The sequence below is a fragment of the Cherax quadricarinatus genome, chromosome 74 (genome assembly GCF_038502225.1).
Source record: "Cherax quadricarinatus isolate ZL_2023a chromosome 74, ASM3850222v1, whole genome shotgun sequence".
NCBI classification, from domain to species: domain Eukaryota; kingdom Metazoa; phylum Arthropoda; class Malacostraca; order Decapoda; family Parastacidae; genus Cherax; species Cherax quadricarinatus.
The window spans coordinates 10429709-10455051 of NC_091365.1; the positions used below are offsets into that span (position 1 = coordinate 10429709).

Consider the following 25343-nt stretch of genomic DNA (forward strand, 5'->3'; position numbering starts at 1 on the left):
GTTCCATCCTTATCTATTGCCTTCACTACTATGTATGCTCTCACGATCTCCACAATCCTTCCATTTATAGAATGGTCACTGATATTAGTAGACATTCTTTATTTGTTTGCCGCCCCTGTTTGCTCCGTCCCTTCTCCCTTTGCCTACATTCGCTCTTGTCTTCTCTTCAATTACCACCTCTCTATGTTCATGCAGCATCTCACTTTTCCCTACCCCCCTGGGAAGTTCCAACTGTTCGAGTCTGTTTTTTCTCACTCCCTTGCTCGAAAGCCCAACTGTCTACGGTAGCTTCCCGCTCTCTTTTTCTTGACCACTTCCACTCTCATTCTCATGCCATTGCAGTGTACACAGATGGCTCTAAGTCTTCTGACGGCGTAAGATTCGCAGCAGTGTTTCCGGACAGCGTCGTATGAGGGCATTTACTATCTTCAGCTAGTATGTTTACTGCTGGATTGTATGCCATTCTTGCAGCACTTATCCGTATTGCATCTATGCCTATGTCATCATTTGTGGTTGTCTCAGACTCCCTTAGTGCTTTACAGGCTATACAGAAATTTGATACACCTCACCCCTTAGTCCTCCGTATCCAACTTTGGCTACGCCGCATCTCTTCCAAGCATAAGATACTGTTTTTTGTTGGGTCCCTGGTCATGTTGACGTACAAGGCAATGAACAGGCAGACACTGCTGCGCGGTCAGCAGTACATGACCTACCAGTTTCATATAGAGGTGTTCCATTTACGGACTACAGTGGACCCCCGGTTAACGAACTTTTTTCATTCCAGTAGTATGTTCAGGTGCCAGTACTGACCGAATTTTTTCCCATAAGAAATATTGTGAAGTAGATTAGTCCATTTCAGACCCCCAAACATACACGTACAAACGCACTTACATAAATACACTTACATAATTGGTCGCATTTGGAGGTGATCGTTAAGCGGGGGTCCACTGTATTTTGCTGCAATAGCTACCCACCTTCACACCCGTTGGCAACAACATTGGTCTACTCTACTCGGTAACAAACTTCAATCTATTAATCCGAGTATAGGCTACTGGCCGTCTTCTTGTCACCAGTGTCGAGGTTGGGAGACTACTCTCTCCCATCTTCGCATTGGCCATACTCGTCTTACTCATGGATATCTCATGGAGAGGCGCCCTGCTCCTCTCTGTGAGAATTGTCAGGTTCCATTATCAGTTAGCCACATTCTATTAGACTGCCCACTTTATCAACGAGCATGCAGAATATACTTCCAACGTCGTCTTCGCTCCGCTGCTCTCTCTTTACCTTCCCTTCTCGCTGATGGACCCACCTTTCATCCACTCTCTCTCATTGACTTTTTGACAATGACTGACTTACTTCACAAACTCTGATGATACCTTCAGCCCTTTCTACCTCAATCTCTTGCTGCCCTCTACCCCCGCACTATCCCCTACTGATCATCCCTCCCCCCTTCTACCACCCAATACCCTCGCTTCCTTCCCTACCCTGCAGCGCTGTATAGCCCTTGTGGTTTAGCGCTTCTTTTTGATTATAATAATAATAATTCACAAGTCAGTACAATAACAAATTATGAAAAGTAAGTAAGTCTACTGCTCCTGGTGAGTAGACATCATCCTAAAAAGTGGCATGCATGCCATACATGTTTGTGATGGCCACCTGGCAAAAGGTTATTGGACAAGTGGAAAGTGCTCTTTATGCAGGGGTGAGGACCCTAAGTTTTTCAACCATTAATCACAGTTATATTCTGCAAACATTTGCCTGGATAGTATGAACCAAGGTTAATGTGTGTCAGCTCAGGCACAAGCCTACCCACAGCACAACCATCCCTTTTACATACCCAGGTACTCGCTACACTCACCTCTAGCCTTCCTCCACTACAGCCTGGGCACACAAGTACCCCTCACCACAGCCCTTCCATGCATGCCCAGGCACCTGCTACCCTCAGCCTAACATCAAAGGGGCAGACAATTTGCATAAAGTATTCCATCAGATATGATGGAGATAAGTCAATCATAATATTTATCATTTTTCATCAGTAGGTAATGTTATTACTAGCCTAAAGTAAACAAAGATCACAAGTCTGACAGGTGCTGCAGAAATTGCAGAGTCAGATCTTCAGCCCATTGGATGAAAGGTGATATTTTAAAAGTAATATGGGCAAAAAATACTTCGAGACTGTTCTTCTTCCTACTATTGATGTGCGCCCTTTACTCTGTCTCTGCTGTGTAGATGACATCTTTGCACTTTGGCCTCATGACTCTAGTCTCTTTTAACCATTTCTTGATACCCTTAATAATCTTGCCCCTTCCATTAAGTTTAAAGCTGAATGGGAATCTAATTCCTTGTTGCCTTTAATGTTTATGTCCACTGTTCAGACACAGGTTTTGCTTTTTCCATGTACTGCAAGCCTATGCACAGTGGCATGTACATTCACTACTTTTCTTATCATGCTTCTTCTGTCAAGAAAAGTATTCTTATCTCCCTCTTTCTCCGTGCTCTCCACATTTATGATCCTCAGTTCCTTGATTCAGAAATTTGCACTCTTGGTAATTCATTTTCCCGTCTGGCTACCCTTCTCGTTTCATAGACTCTGGCTTCTCACGTGCTAAACGGACTTTCTTCTCTCCCAAACTCTCTACTCCTAGGAACTCTCTTGTCCTCTGCCTTCCCTATATTTCCAGTCTTTCTAATCTCAACAACTCTCTCCGTTCCTTAGACATCAAACTTACTTTTCGCCAGACTAACACTCTTTGCACCAATCTAGTTCATACCTCTCCTCCTTTTATAGAGTCTCCTGGTGTCTACTCTATTTCTTGTTCATTTTGCCCTTTTCAATACTTTGGAGAAGCTGGCCATTCTCTTTCTGGTAGACTCAGGGAGCACAAACGTAGTGTTAGGCTTGCCGACACCAACAGTGCTCTTTTCTGTCATATCAGAGATCACATTCATCCTATTGACTGGTCTTCTGCTAAAACTGTCTACCCCACGTCTAACTTTCACAATTGCTGTCTGGTTGAATCCTCCCTTATGCACAACTTTCCCTTATGAATCTTAGTCCTGGCTTTGTCTCTGTAGATGCCTTCCTCTCCCATTACACTGATAAATGTTCCAAACTTCAGAACACCCGTGACTTAACCTGAGTCAATCAATCAATCAATCAATCAAGTTTATTCTCTATAAGGATTACAGTGCGAGGTTTACAGATTTTGGTTATCGTGTGGTTTACATGTAGTAAAGTACTAATTACAGAGGGGGCCACTAGGACACCTAGCATGGCTAGGCATTTCGAGCAAACTTAGATTAATTCTTCACCCTAAATTATTACAAATTATGGAGTAAGTTGACTAAATACTAAGTGAATAAATACTAGTTTGTGAGTTTAGCAATGTGAATGCTTTTGTTTTGGCACAATACATAGTTTCTAAATTGGAGTATCACAGGCAAACTTATGACTAGTTAGGAATCATTATTTTAAGATTAAGATTCATATTTCTGTGCTTATAGTCAAATGGGTGTGTGAGTGAGTGTAAGTGTGAACCACCAGGTGGTTCTTTATGTAGTTAATTGACAGGGTGTATCAGGGAGATGAGGTGTTTTCTAACTGTAATTTTGAAGGTGATGAATGTGTCTGCGGTTCTAGAGTTTTCAGGTAGGGTGTTCCAGATTTTAGGGCCTTTGACATACATTAAATTTAGTCGGACAAGGGGAATGTCATAGAGATGTTTGTGTCTGGTGTTATGCCTGTGGGTCCTGTCACAACTATCAAGAAAGCATTTTATGTCAAGGTTAATATTGGAATTTAAGGTCCTGTAGATGTAGATTGCACAGTAGTAAGTGTGGATGTTCTGAACAGGGAGTAAGTTTAGATCTATGAAGAGTGGGGGTGTGTGTTGCCAAGGATGGGATCTAGTGATTATTCTTACTGTGGCTTTTTGTTGGGTTATTATTGGCTTTAGGTGTGTTGCTGCAGTTGATCCCCAAGCACAAATAGCATAGGTGAGGTATGGATAAATGAGTGAATGGTATAGTGTGAGAAGGGCATTTTGTGGCACGTAGTATCGTATCTTGGAGAGGATCCCAACTGTTTTGGATACTTTTTTGGTTATGTGTTGGATATGGGTGCTGAAATTCAGGTTGTTGTTGAGGTATAGGCCTAGGAATTTGCCCTCATTATGTCTGGCAATTAGTGTGTTGTCAATCTTAATGTTAAGTTGCGCAACACCTGCTCTGCTACCAAACATAATATAGTAGGTTTTGTCAGTGTTAAGTGTAAGTTTATTGGCTATCATCCAAGTCGATATTTTGAACAGCTCCTCGTTAACAATGGTGTTGAGGGTGGCAAGATTAGGGTGAAAGATGACATAAGTCATGTCATCAGCAAAGAGAATGGGTTTCAGGTGTTGGGATACATTTGAAAGATCATTGACGTAAATGAGGAAGAGCAGGAGTCCGAGGACACTTCCGTGTGGAACTCCAGTATCTTATTTTCTCGCCTTCTCCCTCCTCCCCTTTCCTCTTTCCTCTTTCTCCTTTGGGTTGTCTTTCTTCTGCCTTGGGTATTTGGTCCTTTATTAATATTTTTTTCCCCTCTGTGTACTTGTTCCTACCCTTTGTGGGCCCATAGCTCCCTTGCAGTACTCCTCTTTCTTAGTCTTTGACTGACTCCACTACTGCTACTACTACCTCTACACTTCTCATCTTCCTCTACTACCTCTCTTGTCCCATCCCTGTCTGCTGGCCTATATATACTCCCTCCATCTCACCTTTCTGTTAGTGTGACTGTAAATGGTCCAAGTCAGACCAAAACATCGTCGTAAGCTCCTCTCTCCTATGTGTGCATTATTTGTATATTGTTCCAGTCACGGTATTGTGCCTTTTTGTTATTAGGGTATTTAATATCACTGAAATACTGTATAATAATTATGTGGAGGGAACCTCTGGGGGTCCTGTCCACCTACACTACCCCACACAGGGGAGGGGGTTGAGGGAACAGGAGGTATGAGTGACAGGACAGTGCCTGACAGCCATATCTGAGAAGGAACAGGCTGGTGTCAATATGCTACCTTCCTCTGAGGAAACTTCTCAATCCATCTGTTACTGCTCTTGCAACAGTGCATAGCTCATGATGATGCATGGAGATGTATGAAAGATCCCCTTGACTTGCATGTATGTATGTATGTAATGTATGTATGTATGTATGTATGTATGTATGTATGTATGTATGTAATGTAATGTAATGTATGTATGTATGTATGTATGTATGTATGTATGTATGTATGTATATATATATATATATATATAGATATATATATATATATATATATATATATATATATATATATATATATATATATATATATATATATATATTACACACACACACAGAGGCAGGGTCAGGAGCTGTGACTCAAACCCCCCACACACAGGTGGGGCCAGGAGCTATGACTCGACCCCTGCAACCACAATTAGGTGAGTACACACAGATGGAGCATATGCTCAGGGGTCTAAGACTGGAAACCTCACTCAGGGACAAGGATCTAGGATTGAGCATCAAACTGAATTCAGTGGTACCTCGGGATACGAATTTATTTCATTCCAGAAGGCTGTTCGAGTGCTGATACAGAATGAATCTGTTCCCATATGGAATAATGTAAATTAGATTAATCCGTTTCAGACCCCCAAAAATACACTTACAAAAGCACTTGCATAAATACACTTACATAATTGTTCGAGTTTTGAGCTGTTCGTATCCCAAGGTACTATTGTACATCCCCTGAGACACACATCAACCAAATAACTGCTACAGCATATGGGCCCCTGGTAGACCTAAGAATACTATTTCAACATCTAAGTAAGGAGGCATTCACGACACTGTACTCCATGTATGTGAGGCCCGTATTGGAGTATGCAGCTCCAGTATGAAACCCACACTTGGTCAACCATGTCAAGAAATTAGACTAGCTCTGGAGCTAAGGGGTATGTCCTATGAGGAGAGGTTAAGGGAAATCAACCTGATTTTTAAATCAGATGCACAGTCACTGTGATGATGCACTTAAGTACATATTGTATTAATCATCTGAATCTGTGTCTGTTATATTATGCTGGTAAGTACCAAAAAAAAGAGGATCTCAGTGTGATAAACTATATTGCAGACACTGATGCCCCCTTTTTTTTCTCATTTATAAATATGCTTTCACTTTGCATTGATATCTTAGTCTTTCTTAAATCTTATTTTCAGTATATTTTTAACTTACTGTCATGATCCATCAGCATATATTTTATTATTTATCAAAATTTTGTTGCATCACTCCTTTGTATTTTATACATTTATGCAGTATTTATGTTTTTAACATACCTTTGGTAATTTTCAGCAAACAGATGCAGTATTTGACGCCAGATTATCATGGTAAGGTTGAGGTTAAGCGTTGCAGCATGGCGTGGTGGAGTTCTCCTCGAAAACCTGTCAGGATAATACAAGGCCTTGAAGGAATGGCAACACCAGCTTAGTATTAGGGCCTTAGGGCCAGTTTTATTATTCTCCAGATATTTTTATTTTTAATAATTTTTTATTTTATTTTTACTAGAGAAATCTTTAGGGGGTTATATTAAGGGTTCCTGTATTTATTTTTCAAGCTAATGGCTATCAGTCTTGTCTTACCTTAGTTTATTTCAAAGCTTGGCTCTAGCAAGAGCTGTATAACTTTGTAAAGAATTTATAAGTTCATACTTTATTTAGCGTTAATTTTAACATACATATACAGAAAGGAAAAGGTTGGAGCCAGCTGTGAGCTAGGGTTTTTATGTGATCAGTTTATTTGTCGTATATCCAGAGGATGTGAGAACTGGCTCCAGATGTGACTTATACGTATGTATGATGTGTCTGTAAAGTTGTACGTGCACACATACATATACTGTATAATATACACATATACAGTGGACCCTCGACCAACGATAGCATCGTATAATGTTAAATCTGACTAGCGATACATTTCAACAAAAAAATTTTGCCTCGACTAGCGCTAAAAAACTCGACCAACACAATTCGTTCCGTTCGAGTCGTGTCCACTTGTGGCCTGAGCGCACCTCACTTGTCCTGTGGGTGCCAGAGTTTACAAGCCAGCCAGCCACTGTGGTCCCATCCAAACATACAATCAGAACATTTCATATTATCACAGCATTTTTAGTGATTGCACCTGCAAAATAAGTCACCATGAGCCCCAAGAAAGCTTCTAGTGCCAACCCTACAGCAAAAAGGGTGAGAATTCCTATGGATATGAAGAAAGAGATCATTGCTAAGTATGAAAGTGGAGTGCGTGTCTCCGAGCTAGCCAGGTTGTACACAAAACCCCAATCAACCATCGCTACTATTGTGGCCAAGAAAACGGAATCAAGGAAGCTGTTCTTGCCACAGGTGCAACTATGTTTTCGAAACTGAGATGGCAAGTGATAGAAGATGTTGAGAGACAGCTACTGCAAGCCGTGTTGGCAACCTGTACACTGACAATGTTGTGAAACACTTTAGGAATGTCATAAAGGAACGGGAGGTACTGGCCTCTATGGACAGATATGTTGTGCGGCAGAGGTGGCATTAAAAGAAGAAGGGAAGTAACCCCGGAAAAGGACTTGACACCTCAAGTCCTAATGGAAGGGGATTCCCCTTCTAAACACTAACACCATCCACACACACCCCTCCTCCCATCCCATCAATCATCACCAGATCTTCAATAAAGGTAAGTGTCATGTAATTGTACATGTCTTTTTCAGTTTGTGTGTATTAAAATTAATATTTCATGTGGTAAAAATATTTTTTTCAATACTTTGGGGTGTCAGGAACGGATTGATTTGATTTCCATTATTTCTTATGGGGAAAATTAACTTGACTAACGATGAGCTCTCAGGAACGGATTAATATCGTTGGTCGAGGGTCCACTGTATATATACTGTATAAAGATGGCCTTTTTGTTTTAAGAAGTTTTGCTATAAATAAGGATTTACCAAGTGTGTAGACTTGATAAAGCTACATTTAAGATAAAATGTCCTCAGATAAAGAGGTATGCTATGTGTAGGTTTTATGTTTCTAGTTAGTCAGCTGTTTCCTATTCACTACAAGTGTGATTTAGTTGAGGAATAGATGGTTGCTTCTTATGATATTCTCAAGAGAGACAGCCAGTGATGCTGCTTATAGCTGCCTGTCTATGATATAATAGCTCATTCCCTAAATTTTAGCACTCCCCTCCCTCCCTCTTTTCCCACCCTCCTTTTCTCCTTCCTTCACCTTCGCTCCCTTCCTTTACCCTTTCTACAAAAGTAGAAAAGTACCTTATTCTTTTTTTCATAGACAAGACATATTTTTATGTCTTGTGATTGCTGAAGTTTGTAGCTTAATAATTATTGAATGTATAGTGTATTTATGATATCTTTTCTGCTGGGGCAAGAGTGGGTAGTTGATTCTCTCTGGATCAACCCTCTTCTAAGGAAAAAGATTATATTGATGGCCGGTCTATCCAACTGCCTCTGCTTGAATCCTTTGGCTCTCATTCCTAGAAAGCCTTGCCTCCATTTTTGGAAACCCTTGGACCCACCATTCTTGGAAACCCTTACCCCTTACCCCACCATTCTTGGAAACCCTTGCTTCACCATTCTTGGAAACCCTTACCCCAAGTGCAACTAATGTGACATTTATTGTGGCAACGTTTCGCTCTCCAGGAGCTTTATCAAGCCATGGCTTGATAAAGCTCCTGGAGAGCGAAACGTTGCCACAATAAATGTCACATTAGTTGCACTTGTGTCCTTTTACTTTACATGTTGTCGGTAATTCTACCAACTTTATTACAACCCTTACCCCACCATTCTTGGAAATCATTCCCCCCCCCCATTCTTGGAAACCTTTACTGCTTTCCCTTTCCTGGAAATCATTGTCTCCAGCCTTCCTGGAAACCTTTGCCCTCCTTGGAAAAGTTCCAGCAAACTCCTATGGATTAGAATATTTTTTTTAGGTCATGTCAGTTAGGAGTCAGTTCTCTAGTACAGTACAGATACTTATAATCTTTCCCAGCTCATATGAGGTCACAGGTCATGCAAGCTGGGACAACTCTTTTGTGCTGCTCTATGACCTTATGACTGAGAATGGCTGCTGCTTCATGGACATGAGTGATGAACATATAACCAGATTACAAAAAAGGAAAATAGTGATTTAATTGATCACTGTATTTAAAAAATCATGAAATAAATTGTTACATTGAATTTAAATAACATGAAATAAATTATTACATTGAATAGATATAAACAATTTAAACAAAGTTCTGTAGCATAAAATATTTTAAAGTGGAATTAAACAGGTTATTCACAATAGGATAAAAGACAGATCAGTAAGGATTAGAATAATATAAGTTGTTGGAATGTCATGAAAAGAAATTAAAGCACATGGAACAAGTGTATTAAGTGGACCAAGCCAGAGTTTTACCAGAGATTGAAACAAGCCAGAAATAAATGCAGTACTGTACTGTATATAAATATGAGAGTATAAAGACACTTTGGCTACTGTTTACCAGCCTAATACATATAAGCTAAAAGCAGTATGACCTAATGAGATAACACATGGATGTTAAAAGTGCAGAAAAACTATGTACCCAGGATTTTTTTTTTCCAGTTTCATTAAAAGAAGATAAACTGCCAGACAAATGGAAAATGGATCACACTGTGCTGACATTAAAAAAAAAAAAGGTGACAGAGGCTCTTTGATTTACAGGAGGCCCTGTTTGTATAGCTCATAGGTTCACGACCCCGTACATTAAATGAAAATCACTGGTGAGTGGAAAAGAGCAGTTTTTTTTTTTTGTTTTATTATTGAATGCATCTAAAAGCCTGATAATATGTTTACACTATCATATATTAAGTGTTTAATACAGCTAGGCATAAAAAACAGATGAAGTAAAAACATGGTACAGCCTCTCCTCACTTAATGATGGAGTTCTGTTCCTAAGACTGCATCAGTAAACGAATTCGTTGGTAAATGAGGAGTATACTATAATGGTAGTGAGTTTGTGTCAATCATCTTTGATATTGTTTTAATGCCACCTTTGCACCATTTATATTTCTGGTATATAATTATACAGTAGTGTACTGTATATTGTAATAAATAAAATAGAGGAATTCAGCTCTAATATACATTATTTAGGTATGCATTCTGGTTAAAAAACCTGTCGTAAGTCCGAGTCATCGGTAAACGAGTATGTCGCTAAGGGAGGAGAGGCTGTATATACAATACTTATCTTAAAATACAGCACCAGTTGCCCTTCCCTTATGCAACTGTTGTAGAAAAGCAGAGGAAAAGCGATAAAAGCATCAGACATAATGAACAATGGGTCAGTTGAAAGCCATTGAAAATATAGAACACTGGAAAGAGGGTGCTGTATATGCGGGGCCCTCCTGTATTGGGCTGTCTTACTGATAAGAAAAGTACTGAAGCACCTAGTTTGAGAAAAGTAGAAAAAGCACTTGTACAGCAAATTAGAAAATTCCTGTATAGTACAGCCTCTCCTCACTTAGCGACGTACTCGTTTACCAATGCCTCAAATTTACGATGGGCTCTCTGACCAATATACGTGCCTAAATAATGTATATTAGAGCAGAATACTTCTATTCTGTTTATTACAAAATACAGTACATTACTATATAAGAGTATACCAGAAATGTTGTAAATATGGCAAAAGGTGACATTAAAACAATATTAAAGATGGTTGATACAAACCCACTACAGGTCCTCCATCACAAATCCGGCATCATTGGGACCTGTAGTGTGCCAGATTACTGAGTTTACCGGATTACAGAGTGGTTAGGTTAGAGTACACTTAATAAAATTAACCAACTTGACTTACGCAAAAATCGAACATTTCTGTTACTTTGAGCTTAATTTCAAGGTACTTTTCATCATGAAAGCAATCAAAATCATGTCTATTTCTGTAATATATCTTCCATTCTACCAAATGAGTCCAAAAAAATGAGAATACAACCATGAAAACCATACGAAAATATACTGCAAAGAGGCGGCTAATGGCTGAGAAATGAACTCCCTTGTTTATCATCCGTCTTTTTTATTTTTGTTGTACATTAAGAAGCATCTTTCCATCATACAGTGCCCAAGTTTCAATGAGATAGCCCAACAAAAACAACCGAGAAAAAAAACTTTTTACCAAAAATCATATATGGCAAGCCCAAGCCAGGTCCTGGAAATAAGTCACTTTGTCTGACTTTTCTGGGTTATGCTAGGTTCTCTATACATACGCTGCTATGTATGATAATCTATGTAACTGTATTTGTGTATACCTGAATAAACTTATATACTTCTAGTCTGTCAACTGAGTACAAGAAACTGCCCATTCACTTATTTCAACTACCCAATAAAGTGGTCAGAAATTGGCAATTTGGCAGATTTCACACAAATTTCAACAGATACCAATTTCAAAATAGGGTCCAGAATAAACAATGCAGACATTCCTTGCACTAAAATAACATTTTCTCTGTTCATTAGTCATGGCTCCAGGCCTCTCTTATATTACTCTTCATTTGGAATTTTTATTCACAAAAAAAAATGGAAGATTTACTGTTATGCAGACTACTGCATTATTGTAATAATTGTATAAATAATGTCAACCCATTCTTGACTCTATTCGAATTTGGACTGGCAGGTGGACAGGTATTGGACGGTGACGTCATTTGTTTACTCTTGAGCTTCGCTAAAGAACAGAACATTTTTGCTACCATGAGCGCAATTTCAAGGTACAATGGAACCTCAAATATCGAACTTTCTTCATTCCAGACGGCTGTTCAAGTGCCGTTACCAAATGAATTTATTCCCATCAGGAATAATGTAAATTAGATTAGTTCATTTCAGACCCTCAAAAATACACTTATAAAAGCACTTACAAAAATACACTTACATAAATGCTTGAGTTGGGAGCAGTTCGATATTTGAGGTTCCACTGTACTTTTCGTCATGAAGCAATCAAAATCATATCTATTTCTGTAATATATATTTCATTCTATCAAATGAGACCGAAAAAATGAGAATATAACCATGAAAACATACAAAAATATACCGCTAAGCGGCAGCTAATGGCTGAGAAGTGAACTCCGCTATTTATTGTCTGATTTCTTTCATTTTTGGTGTACATGAAGAAGTATCTTTCCATCATACATTGCCCAAGTTTGAATAAGATAACCCAACAAACAACTGAGAAAATAATATAATAATAATAATAATAATAATAATAATAATACAGTAATATCTTTATTTACTACACGTACATGTACAAGGTATACAGACATAGCTGACATCAGTGACATACTACTATATAGAAAGCCGCTTGTTATGCAGAGTATTTCAAGAAAATTAGATCATTACCTCTGGATAACACCCACACTAGTGGCTAACACCCAGGTACCCATTTACTGATGGGTAAACATAGACAACAGGTGTAAAGAAACACGCCTAATGTTTCTACCCTGGCTGGGAATCGAATATTTACCAAAAATCATATATGGCTAACCCAAGCCAGGTACTAAAAATAAGCCACGTTGGCTTTTTTGGGTTATCCTAGGTTCTCTACACATATGCTGCTGTGTGTGATAATCTATATAGAGAAAATAACTTTTTTGTTTCAAGTTTATGGTGCAGTATGAGTGTATATCACAGTTAGCCCTGTGCTGTACTCCATTTTCTCTAATATAAGACAGGGATAGGAGAATGGTATTTGTATACCATATCCTCTTCATACCTCCATCGAACTGCTCAGTGTTAAGCCAAATATTATTTATTCTGGAGTATTTAACATGTTTTATGTTATTTATATTGTTTATTATGTCATATTAAATCAGCTTTGATAGGCAAATAAGCTGTAGTGTTGATATTAGCGTAATAATAAAGCATATTCTCCTGCCTCGTGAGACTGAGCTCATGACAACCGACAGTGGCTTCAAAGCCACCTTATCTTTAATGGATAATGTACTGTGTAGGTGCTTTACATAATGAGAAGCATTTCTTTTATTCATTGGAACCATGGCTAGGGCTAAAAGTAAGCAGGTTAAAACAATAAATGGAGAAAAAGAAATTGGAATGACTTATGCAGCAAGTAGTGCCACCAAACAGTACCAGCAGGTTGGTGTGGCAACCATGGAAATTTGAAATTATGCTAGCCAAAATTAGTGCCGAATAACTGAAGGAACTGAATAACTGATTGCCGGATTAGTGATGGTGGACCTGTACCATTATACATAGTATGATCCTCACTTAGTGATGAATTAGTTTACTGATGTGTTCTTAGGAACAGAACTCCGTCGTTAAGTGAGGAAAGGCTGTACATCATATATCAATATTCATCTAGCATGACAGTCACATAACTTATTCAAGAAAGAAATAGTTAGGCCTGTTACAGTTATTTGGATTTTAAGAAAATCTTTAATAAGGTTCCTCATGCAAGGAATAAAAAGCAGAACTATGTAATACATTAGAGATTTTCTATATGAAAGAAATATGCAAACTAAAAAAAAATGGGGGGGGGGATTATCCCAAGAGAATTAATAAGTCTTGTGCAATATATCTTTTTCTATATATACAGAAGACAAAAAAGACTATTACTCTAAAACACATGCCATCAAAATGAAAAAACAAGAAGTCAGTTGACTCATAAAAATCAGAATAACACAATTGTAAACTACTTGGAAATTGGCTTGTCATAAGGTCAAACCCATGACAAGCCAGTCTTAACCCTTTCAGGGTCGCCAGGCCCTCTCCAAGACTTGCTCTCAGGGTCGCTGAAATTTCAAAAAAAAAAAAAAAATCTTATGAAAAGATAATCTTTTCTCGATCATAATGACACCAAAAGTATGAAATTTTATGGAAAACTTACAGAATTACACTCTCGCGAAGTTAACGGTCTTGATGATGTTTACACATCAGCGATTTTGCCCACTTTGAGCCCTATTTTCGGCTAATTCCAGAGTACTAGTCGACAAAAATCATAACTATTTCACTAGAACTCCATTTTTTCTATGAAATGAGTACAAAAAACCACCCATTTACCAATTTTAACTATCCAATACAGTGATCAGAATTTAGCAATTTTGCCAATTTCACACAAATTTCAAAAGATGCCAATTTCCAAATAGGGTCCAGAATAAACACGAAAGACATTCCTGGCAGTAAAATAACATTTCCTCTGTTCACTAGTCACATCCCCACACTCCTCTTACATTCTTTTGCTTTCCACTTTGAATTTTTATTCTCACAAAAAATAAAAGATTTACTGTTATGCAGAGTACTGCATTAGTGTAGAAATAGTATAAATATTATTGGCGCACTTGTGAAAGAATATCAGACTCACCAGTTGATATGTATTGGATGATTTGTATACTTTTGAACTTTGGTAAAAATCGAACATTTCTGCTACTTTGAGCTCAATTTCAAGGCACTTTTCATTGTAAAACCAGTGAAAATTATCTCAATTTCTGTAATATGTCTTCCATTCTATAAAATGAGACCAGGAAAACTAGAATACAACAATAAATACCATACGAAAATACAGTGCAAATTCGCTGTTTTAATCCAAAAACACAAAGTTTTTTTTTTTTCTCATTACGCACTGTGTGCTGCAGGATTTTTTTTATACTGTGCACACTGACCACATAGACCCATTCTTTCATATGTAGGCCTACCAGCTTTCTCTCACTAGATTTGAGGGCGCTAGAATTTAGGCGTACTAGTACATCAAAAACCCTGGTGCGTAAGCCGTACTAGTATGTCTGAAACCCTGAAAGGGTTAAAAGTAGCAAGCTAGTGCTGTCACCACTAGGTCATGCATGGAACAGTGGTGAGAACATTGGTAAGTGTAAACTGGCTGCCATCTGTTGAGTAGTTCTGGGGATTATCTTTACCATGGGCAGGTCTTAAACCAGGCCTCCTGGGTAGAAAAGGCAAAACATGAGAATTTAAGAACTATTATAAAGCACTTATTGAAGTAAAGGCATACCTATTCCGAATAGAAGTAGATGTTTGTAAGATTTACCTGTTATCTTATGTGCATATGAGACAAAGAAAAGATCAACAGTCCTGCCAAACATTGGTTCAAACTCTCTCCATTCCCAAAGAAGTCATTTGTGAGCTCATGAGAAAAACAAGTGTCATATAGACACAAGTTTTTCTCATAGTGGTGTAACACTGGAATGATATACAAGAAATGGCAGTAAGTGCTACAAACTCTGGAAATTCAAAGTACATATATAATACAATAGCATTAGTATTAGAGTGCCAGAAATGCTCAGGCATGTTAGTGGCTTTCTTTGTGCTTAGCATTATTTTATAACATGTAAATCACACATTGTATACTATGCAAAGAAATAATTTTTTTTATATAATTAAATTTAACCCTTAAACTGTCCAAACAGATCTATGTTCACATGCATAGTGCTCCAAAAGTAGATCTACGTTTTTTTACATATTTTCAAATATAACAAAAAAAACAAAGATCAAAGTTTTTTTACACTTTTTCAAATGTAAAAAAATCAATAAGAAGATCTACATTTTTTTACATACTTTCAAATGTTGAAAAAACATGTATCTACGTTTGGACAGTTTAAGGGTTAATATACAAGGCCTGGTCATGGACCGGGCCACGGGCGTGTTGGCCCCCGGAACATCCTCCAGGTATACTCTGTTAGTTAAAAAACTACAATCCTAAATCACTTATAAATTTTGTAGTACTATACAGTAATCTCTAATCCAGTCATTTCTTTTTTTAGAGAGGTGGATGGTCCTTAGCTAAATGCACTACTTTGATAACTAAATAAACATTTTCTGTTATAACATGTTTAAACATCTGATGAAAAATTTGTTTGGAATATTGGATAAAGTTAAACACAAGTAGCATTGTAAGGACTGCAAGTTCATAAGTAAGTGGTTTGCACTACTATGAAAACTGAAATAATGTGTTACATTCCAAAATAAGGATGGGCTCTTAAACAGATTACCTTCATATTGGCAGTAACTTTACAGTAATACAGTGGACCCCCGCATAACGATTACCTCTGAATGCGACCAATTATGTAAGTGTATTTATGTAAGTGCGTTTGTACGTGTATGTTTGGGGGTCTGAAATGGACTAATCTACTTCACAATATTTCTTATGGGAACAAATTTGGTCAGTACTGGCACCTGAACATACTTTTGGAGTGAAAAAATATCGTTAACCGGGGGTCCACTGTATATAGAGATCATTCACCTCTCATCGTGTTTAATACAGGAATGTGATTCTATAAATTTTGCTTTCCATCACTTGAACCACTGACAGGTAAATCTTAATGTGTTTCCTGGAAGATTGAATAGTTATATGAGCTGGTGTTGCACTTCCTTCATGGCAGTGATTTATAACACAAGCTTGAGTGCCAATTAACACCATCTCTTCCCTTGCATCACCCGGGCTGCTGCTGATTTGCTCACACGGCTGCTATAATTTCCTGGGGTTACCAGACACGTGTGTTATTGAATTACTGGTCGGTGTGCTGCCTGCTTGTCTAACACCAGTGTTGCTAGTTGCAGCAAGGGAGTGTATTGTACTCTCTTGCTCAAACTTGTTTGTCTTTCTTGCTGACTGTTGACTAATAGTGCTTCACTGTGTGTAGCCTGAGTGATGAGGAGTTGAGTGACGGGCCGCAGCCCCCCACGCCACCCCCCCGCCGCACCTCCACTCACTCCTGGGGACTGGGATGCATTGGTCGCCAGGACGCCCAGTCTCGTAGCTTCAGCAACATCGCCGATGGGCTGCGACTGGCTCATGCTCAAGCCTTGGCCGTGGCAGGCATCGTGCATCAGTCATCTACTGGTTCAGCACCATTTAGACGGGGTCTGCGTGCCTCGTTCCACGGCCGAGGTACCCCGCGCACCCTGTACCCCAGGGGGCATCATCTGTCATGCCCCACCACCCCAGCCTCCGCCCGTAGGGAGCACCACCCCAGGCCCTCCCGTGGTGGTCTCCTGGCCCTTCCTGCTCCCCCTAGCCAGGCGGCTCAATCCTCAGCAGGGTGCGAAGATCCCTCCAGCCAGCTGCTGTCAGTGCGGGCACTGCTCCAGCACATGGCATCTCTACGCCCCTGTGTCACCCTTCCTTATGTCTCCTCTAGAGTTCTGCCCAATACTCCTCCTTGCCAGTCCCACATGCCATTCCACCGCCGCTCCCTCCGTGCTCCTCCACGCCCACCCAACATTTCCCTTCACCGCTCTCTTGACAATTTCCACCCCTCCAGCTCTGACTCTGACTCAGAACTAGAGACTACCCATAACCTTGCCTCTTTCCATCTTGAGGACCTGTCTGAGGTGTCCTCCAGTGTGTCTGAGGTGGCTGCCTCCACACACAGTCTTCCTCAGTGTGGTTCCTCTCACCAAGCATCCTGCCACACAACCTATTACAACCACAACTTCCATAGCCATAGCCAACACCATAAGCACCATCCACATCGTCACTTACCTCAGGTTCCACAGTCAGAGCGTAATCACCATCATCACCATCATTATCAACAAATTTATCAATACCACCGTCTGTTACCTGAAGATTCTGACCACAACTATCACCATGACTCTAATCAGCAGGTGCAACATATACCCCATCATCAACACTTGATTTCACATACCCAACCACAGTCCTCTCCTGAACTTCACCAAAATCCTCACAATCACCATCACCATCTCCACCACTGTGTTCTTCCATCATCAGTGTCAACTCTTAAGCTGTCTTCGCCTTCTGCTGGTGTATTTGCTGGTGCCTTAGACTGGGACGTATGCTGTGGTTCTGTGGGGGTGTCCGGACTCCCTCACCCCCGTAATGGCTGTGCCCCCTCCACTCCCCTTCTGTCTCTCTCTCTTAGGTAACTCTCTTCTCCTCTTCTATCTCTCGGGAGTACTTGTGCCTTTGTCATAAATCTGTAAGTACTGTTGGTTCCCCAATTACTGCTGGACACTTTGACCCAGCTTTAATGTAGTTGGGTGTTCCCTGTTATTGTCACTTTGTGTATTCTTCCCAATACTTTTATGGCAGTGGGTGTGTTCCCCCAAGTTTGATTAATGCTAAAAGTAATTCCCTTGTATTGTCATTTGTTGTATATTGTACTAACATTTCCAGTAAAGCAAGCCTTGTGTAGATTTGACTGGCACACATAAGGCACAAGTTCACACCACTTAACTGCATGCTCAGTAGACACAAACAGTTGACTGCAATCATTTTAAAGATATTTTTTGCAAAGGTTTTGTTGCTGTCTGTTTTAAGTGATAATGAATTTTGCACATTTTGTTTTCATCATTTTTTTAACTCCTATGATTGCAATGCAACTGCTGATGTAATTAATGGCAGTGAAAAATATACTACACCATTTCCTAACCCCCGTGCACCCGAGGGGTCTTCTACAGCTTCCTGACTGTGGTTCTTGACTGGCAACTCTTGCAGACTCTTCCTTTGTTGTCTGCTTTGTTTTTGTGCTTTTCTTGTGACCATATTTTAGTATATTAGAATCTAGATATCATTAAAAATTTAAAATATTTTACTAGAGTAGATAATATCATACTTATAGGGCATTAAACAACACTCCTATAGACATTTAGTGTATTCGCCTCCGACTTTCATTTCCATCTGAACAAGCCTTTTATTATCCTACAGTTTGCACTGTATGTTATACATTATATTTATAAATGTAAGAAATTAAACAAATAACTCGTTAGTTATGAGCCTATAATACTTAAGATTAGAACAAGTAATTGGATAAAACATACAGAGCACTAAGTACATGTACTGAGAAACCATTTAAAAAGGAAACACTATGTAATTTGTATGACTTCAGATAGTAGAAAATATAGAAGACTGAACATGCTGTAAATGTGGTGGAAAGTGAAGTTAAATGAGACAGGTGAGGAACTGGACACATGCAAAATCAGAACATGAGGTGATACATTATATATGGTAAGGTCACAGCACACAGTGAACTAGTATGTATCACAATTTGTCTACCTAACAGGAATTTTGGTAAATTCTGCTAGGTATTAATGTAATTGTGTTCATTGGACATTCACTTTTTTGTTCTTCCTGAATACAAGAGATCTTCACTTAGCATTGTTTTGTTATAACATTCACGAGAAAAAAAGGATTCCTGGCCGGGGGCCACTGTGTATGTGGAGTTTGCACATTTGTTTTTGAACTGCCTGGTGGTAGAAGGTGCTCCTTACAATTTTTGCTTTGCAAACACATTCCTTGATTTAACTTTGTTGCAATGAGTGGTAAAAGTGCACTGGGCACTTCTGATGTTTATATCAATTACCCTATAGTAAAATTGGTTTCATTATACATCGTTTTGCTTAAAGTCGCAGTTTCCAAGACCCTGTCAACATTAAGTGAGGACTTACTGTACACATTTTCCATACTCCAGCTCTTCGAGTACTATTGTTGTGTATATGGGAAGCATTCTTGTGTACATAACCTTTAGGTTCCATTTGTTAATAGATTTCTCCTAAGTGAGCATCTGCTACATCTCTGCTGTGATTGTTTAATTTATATTGACTCTTCTCATGACAGAGTTACTGATTATCCTGAATGTCTTGCATACAACTCTAATGCTGACTTTATTTCATGTACTAGCTGTCTTCATCCATCATCATCACAATTTCTCCAGCTTGTTCTATAAGGATATGGCAAACACCGTTACTAGTGCGGTACTGTAATGTATATCAAATAAAGTCAACATAAGGATTGTATATAATGTGTTGAGTGAGGAAGTGATGGAGACAGTTTCAAGACTAGGTAGAGTGTAAGAGGCCCAGGAATCAGTAAATATTGGTTAATTTTGAAGATAAGAGGCACAGCAGGAGTAAAGCTTCAACCCCCATTAACACAACTCTGCAAGTATATCAGTGGTATACAATACCAACAAGATGATGAATTAAACACATGTGCAACTTCTGGGTATCCTTATCACATTCAACAAGGCTACAGTGCTCTACACTTGCTCCTAGGCTAAGGGACTGCTTATTTCATCTTCTGTTGAATTCTGTACATAATTCCGTGAAATGTTGTCATAAGCTTTTCTCTCCTATGTGTTGGTTATTGGTGTATAATTTTGTGAAGGTGAAGGACTGATTACTTCCTTTTCTGCAGTCTTCCATTTATGTCCCTGTGATTAAGCCACTGGTTGGTGTAACATCAATAAAGATGCCCAGATGTTACATGTGTGTCTAATTCACAACTCGGTAAGTTAACTCCACACATTCTTGCATCATAGCCACAACACCTCATGAGCTGTGGATGCAGAATTTATCATGAAAGAGAAAAGTAGGCAGACATGTATGATTCTGCTGCCATTCAGCATTAGAGAGCAACATCAGTGAACCAACCAACACTTGCTCAACCTTTAGTGATTATGTTGACACAAATTGTGAACATGCTAGGTTAGTGTGTGTACATTGATCAGTCCATATTCATTTGATTTTCCATGTACAAAGTGTGCATCTTGACATCTCCATACATACTGTGTGTACCTTGACCTCCCCATGTACATGGTACTGTATGTACTTTGACCTCCCCATGTACATGGTACTGTGTGTACCTTGACCTCCCCATTTTTTTTTTTTTTTTTTTTTTTTACACAGGGTTTGACAAGGTTAAGGATCCCTAGCTTTATTGACAGCTATTTACAGGTTAAGGATTCCTAACTTTATTGGCAAGCTACATGGTACATGGTACTGTGTGTACTTTGACCTCCCCATGTATACAGTACTGTGTGTACCTTGACCTATCAGTATTTACACACTGTGCATACTCTGGCCATATTAGTGTGTACACTGTGTATACTCTGGCCATATTAGTGTGTACACACTGTATATACTCTGGCCATATTAGTGTGTACACACTGTATGTACCCTGACCTCTCCATGTACACACAGTACGCGTACCTTGACTTCTCCGTGAACACACAGTGTGCACAGTATGTGTACCTTGACTTCTACATGAACACACAGTGTGCACCTTGACATTCTTATGTACAGTGTATACCTTGACCTTTCCATTTACATGGTGTGTATCTTGGGCCTCTATGTACATGGTGTGTACCTTCAATCCATGTATACACTGTGTGTACATTTACCTCTCCATGCACACAGCAAACATTAATCTCTCTATGTACATAAACACAGTGTACACCTTGACCTGTTTATATATACTATGTGACTTTAACTCTGTACATATACAATGTGTATCTTGTTAGGTAAAAGGAAACATTGCCACAATAAAATGTCACATTAGTTGTATATGTGTCCTTTTATCTAACATAGTACAGGTGGCCCTCCACATTCATGAGGGTTAGGGAATCAAGAACCTCGCGAATGTTGAAAATTCGCGAATGTTTGGTGCACAAATATATTGTAGGGAAATATAATAATAGCATTTACTTAGCCTAACAATACTGCTTCGTTAACCTATTGAACCATGAAGTCATAAAACACATTAAAACATCGTAAAATGCATACATGTATTGTATATACATGCATGTTATGGTTTAATAACAAATAATGAACAAACAAAATACTCACCACTCGTAAGGTTGGGCAGACGAACTCTGTTGACTTGTGATGATGATGACTATGATGATGGTGATGATAGTTAGCCATGCAGTTACTGATGACAGTTGAATGGAGGTGATTATATGGAGTGTAACTGCATGGCATGATGAGTCTAGTGTGTGGATTCTAACTCTTCACTGCCAGCATGACTGCCAATAATAGGCGGTGGATCATTGACATCGCTAGAGTCAGAGTTAGCAATGGGAGTAGTGGCAGGCTTCCTTGTGAAGAACATTGTGATGGGCAACTGAGACCGTTTCCTCTTCATATCTACAAACAGAGTTTTGTAGGGAATTATGCTCCTATCAGTGTCGTTCGTCACCTTCAAAGCCCTCAACATCGATGGGTCTATGTCGTAAAATAATTGTTTGAGCTGTGCTATCATTCTCATTGCTTGCCCTATTTTTTCAAGGGTGTTCGAAGCTCGCGAATGTGGAGGGCCACCTGTAATCCTACCATTATTACTGTATATCTTACCCTATACATAATGTATACCATGGCCTCTCCATGTATGTACAATATACACATAATGCCTCTCTTGTTTTGCTTGCACTCACTTTATTCTTAAGGGAAGATGTATTGATGCTGATAAGGGGCTCTTGATCCAAGGAATTATAATGTAGCTCCCTCCCTCTCCCATTCCCCGGGCACTGCATGACTCGTATTGCAAATGGTTTTTGGGACTTGATGTGCTGTTGGAGTGTGAGCAGGGTAACATTTTGTGAAGGGATTGAGGGAAACCATTTAGTTGGACTAAAGTCCTGGAGGTGGGAAGTACAATGTTTACACTCTGAAGGAGGGGTGAAGATATTTGCAGTTCAGAGAGGCATCTGAACTGTAGTATCAGCACACCTTTGGCAAGACAGTGATGGAGTGAATGATAGTAAAAGTGTTTCGTTTTTGGGTCACTCTAACTCAGTGGGAGATGGCCAGCGTGTTTGAAATAATAATTCATCCTTTTACAAGCAACCAGTTATGGTATTATTTTCAAAGGAAACACTAAACTTGTATTGGTTATACATTGCCTAAGGAATGGGAGGCATTCAAGTTTGATGAAAGTCGCTCCAGTGCCCATGTATTTATTTCATCTATAATAGATCCCTTTGAGGTGAAGTTTTCATCTGGAATAGTCTTACTGCAGTAGATCACAGGTTATGCAACAGCCTTGCCAAGAAGGTTTCCTGGATTTTCAGTGACATTAGGTGATTACAATATCTTTTATTATCACAAATAACCCACAGGAAATCCTCACTTTTACACTTGCCAAAATCTCTGCTTCAAGTACTGAGGCAGATAATAGGATTGACCTCATTACCATTCATGATACTGTCAAGTCTGCTAATGGTATCCTGTATCCCAGCCCCAGGAAAATAAACCCTCTGACTCATGATGATGTATGAGTCTGTCCTAGACAATCATCAAGTCACTTGACGATGGTCCAAAATGGAATAAAACATTGTCATAGGTTTTGTCTCCTAAGTTTGGGTTATTTGTGATTTCTTCCAGCTAGGGTAATGTGGCAATTTACTCTTATTGTTTATATTGTCTTGTTGCACATTCTTTTTTAGAATTATCTATTTAGGTGCTGGCTTGAGCAGGAATGCTGGATATTGTTGGATGCTGAGTAACCAGTCTTTGGATAACTGACAATCTATTGTATCTGCGTAGTGTTTCCAGTCACTATAAATAAATAGATATGATACAGGTTCATAACAAATAAATAGATGTGATACAGGTTCATAACTAATGAAAATAACATAAAAATCTAGCCAGATTTAAATGTTCTTAATTCATATGACAATAAACACAATATTACTGTATATTTATTATATTATGTTGTTTATTGGTCTTGTTTTTCAATGTAATTTGTTTATGAAACTACATAAGCAGAATTCAAATAATGTTTGTTTCTCTTAGCGACCTCTCTCAGTGAGAGTAATGGAAGCCTTCCAGGGGACCGCCACTCCCACAGTGTCCCGAGCAGCCCTAGAAGTGTCTCCAGACCCTATTCTGAAGTCGTGGGCTCTGCTGAGAGCTTGGTCGGCAGGGTAAGTACCATTATGTCCCTGGTCATTTCTTGTATTGTCACAAAAAATTGAGTGCTGTTACAACAGTTGCAAGCTTGGCTTCCTCCTCACCTCTTCACCCAACCTGTGTGGTGTCTTTCTCCTTATTTCTTCAATTAACCTGTTTTATCTTCCTCCTTACCTCTTTACTTGACCTGTGTTCTGACTGCCATTTTCTCTCTGTTGTGACTTGATAATGCTCCAGGATGGACTGAAACCTTACGCAAAGTTTCCTCTACAAATGTTGCATTACGTAGTTGCAAATTATCTGCCCTTTACAATTACAATTTTTATTTCTTTGCAAGTTAACATTGAGATTCTTTAGTTGCAATAATGAGTTGTAGGCAAAGAGAGCCACTATCATGCCACGGCATTATGGGCAGATTAAATTAATAGCTTACAGACTACTTAAAACTAGAGAAATTGATCATAGTTTGTTTCAGTTGTATATCTGTTTTTAGTTAAAGCAGACAGTAAGTTAACTCAAGTTAAAATCATTAATACTAAATAGCCTTTCATTATGCCACATGTATTGAAACACTATGTGAATAGATGTTTACTCTTCAGTTTTGGTAATGCAGTATGTTTCATCAAGCATAAAAATGCCTTTTAAATATGAGAGAATTCACTCTATTTGTATTCCCTATGATGGACTGTTATGGTAAGACTCTCGAGGCTACACGATCCTCCTTACTATGTACATATTGACACAAAAGGTTAGAGAAAAAAAGTCAGTCTCTGCAGTTCAGTTAGTTGTACTCCGAATATTTAAGGAGAATAACATGTATGCTGCAGACAACACATTCCTGGAGACCTTACACATTACCTGGAGAGAGTTTTGGGGTTCAACACCCCTGCAGCCCAGTCTGAGACCAAGCCTCATGGTGGATCAGGGTTTGATCAACCAGGCTGTTACTGCTGGCTGCATGCAAACTGACATACAACCCACAGCCTAGCTGGTCAGGTACTGACTTTAGGTGCCTGTCCAATGCCTTCTTGAAGACAGCCAGGGGTCTATTGGTAATCCTCTTTATGTGTGTTGGGAGGCAGTTGAACAGTCGTAGGTAACATCTATTTTTTTTTTTTTCTCCCAACAAGTTGCTAATATCCCACCGAGGCAGGGTGACCCAAAAAGAAAGAAAATCCCCAAAAAGAAAATACTTTTATCATCATTCAACACTTTCGCCTCACTCATACATAATCACTGTTTTTGCAGAGGTGCCCAGAAAACAACAGTTTAGAAACATATACATATAAAGATACACAACATATCCCTCCAAACTGCCAATATCCCAAACCCCTCCTTTAAAGTGCAGGCATTGTACTTCCCATTTCCAGTACTCAAGTTTGGCTATATAAAAATAACTGGCTTCCCTGAATCCCTTCACTAAATATTACCCTGCTCACACTCCAACAGCTTGTCAGGTCCCAAATACCATTCGTCTCCATTCACTCCTATCTTACACACTCACGCATGCTTGCTGGAAGTCCAAGCCCCTCACCCACAAAAACCTCCTTTACCCCCTCCCTCCAACCTTTTTGAGGACGACCCCAACCCCGCCTTCCTTCCCCTACAGATTTATACTCTCTCCATGTCATTCTACTTTGATCTATTATCTCTAAATGACCAA

The 25343-nt window shown here is 39.1% G+C and overlaps 1 protein-coding gene across 14 annotated transcripts in view; it reads left to right on the forward strand.

Annotated features, from left to right (window-relative positions):
- The window catches only part of LOC128700135 (Ca[2+]-channel protein alpha[[1]] subunit D), a gene marked incomplete at its 5' end in the record, with an annotated part of 794286 nt that overhangs the window by 745718 nt on the left and 23225 nt on the right, over window positions 1-25343 (forward strand). For 9 of the 14 annotated variants that reach the window (XM_070100771.1, XM_070100777.1, XM_070100774.1 and 6 more), the window contains 2 exon segments: window positions 16675-16922; window positions 23564-23694. In XM_070100771.1, coding sequence (XP_069956872.1) covers window positions 16675-16922; window positions 23564-23694 — 379 coding nt within the window. 14 annotated transcript variants of the gene reach the window in all.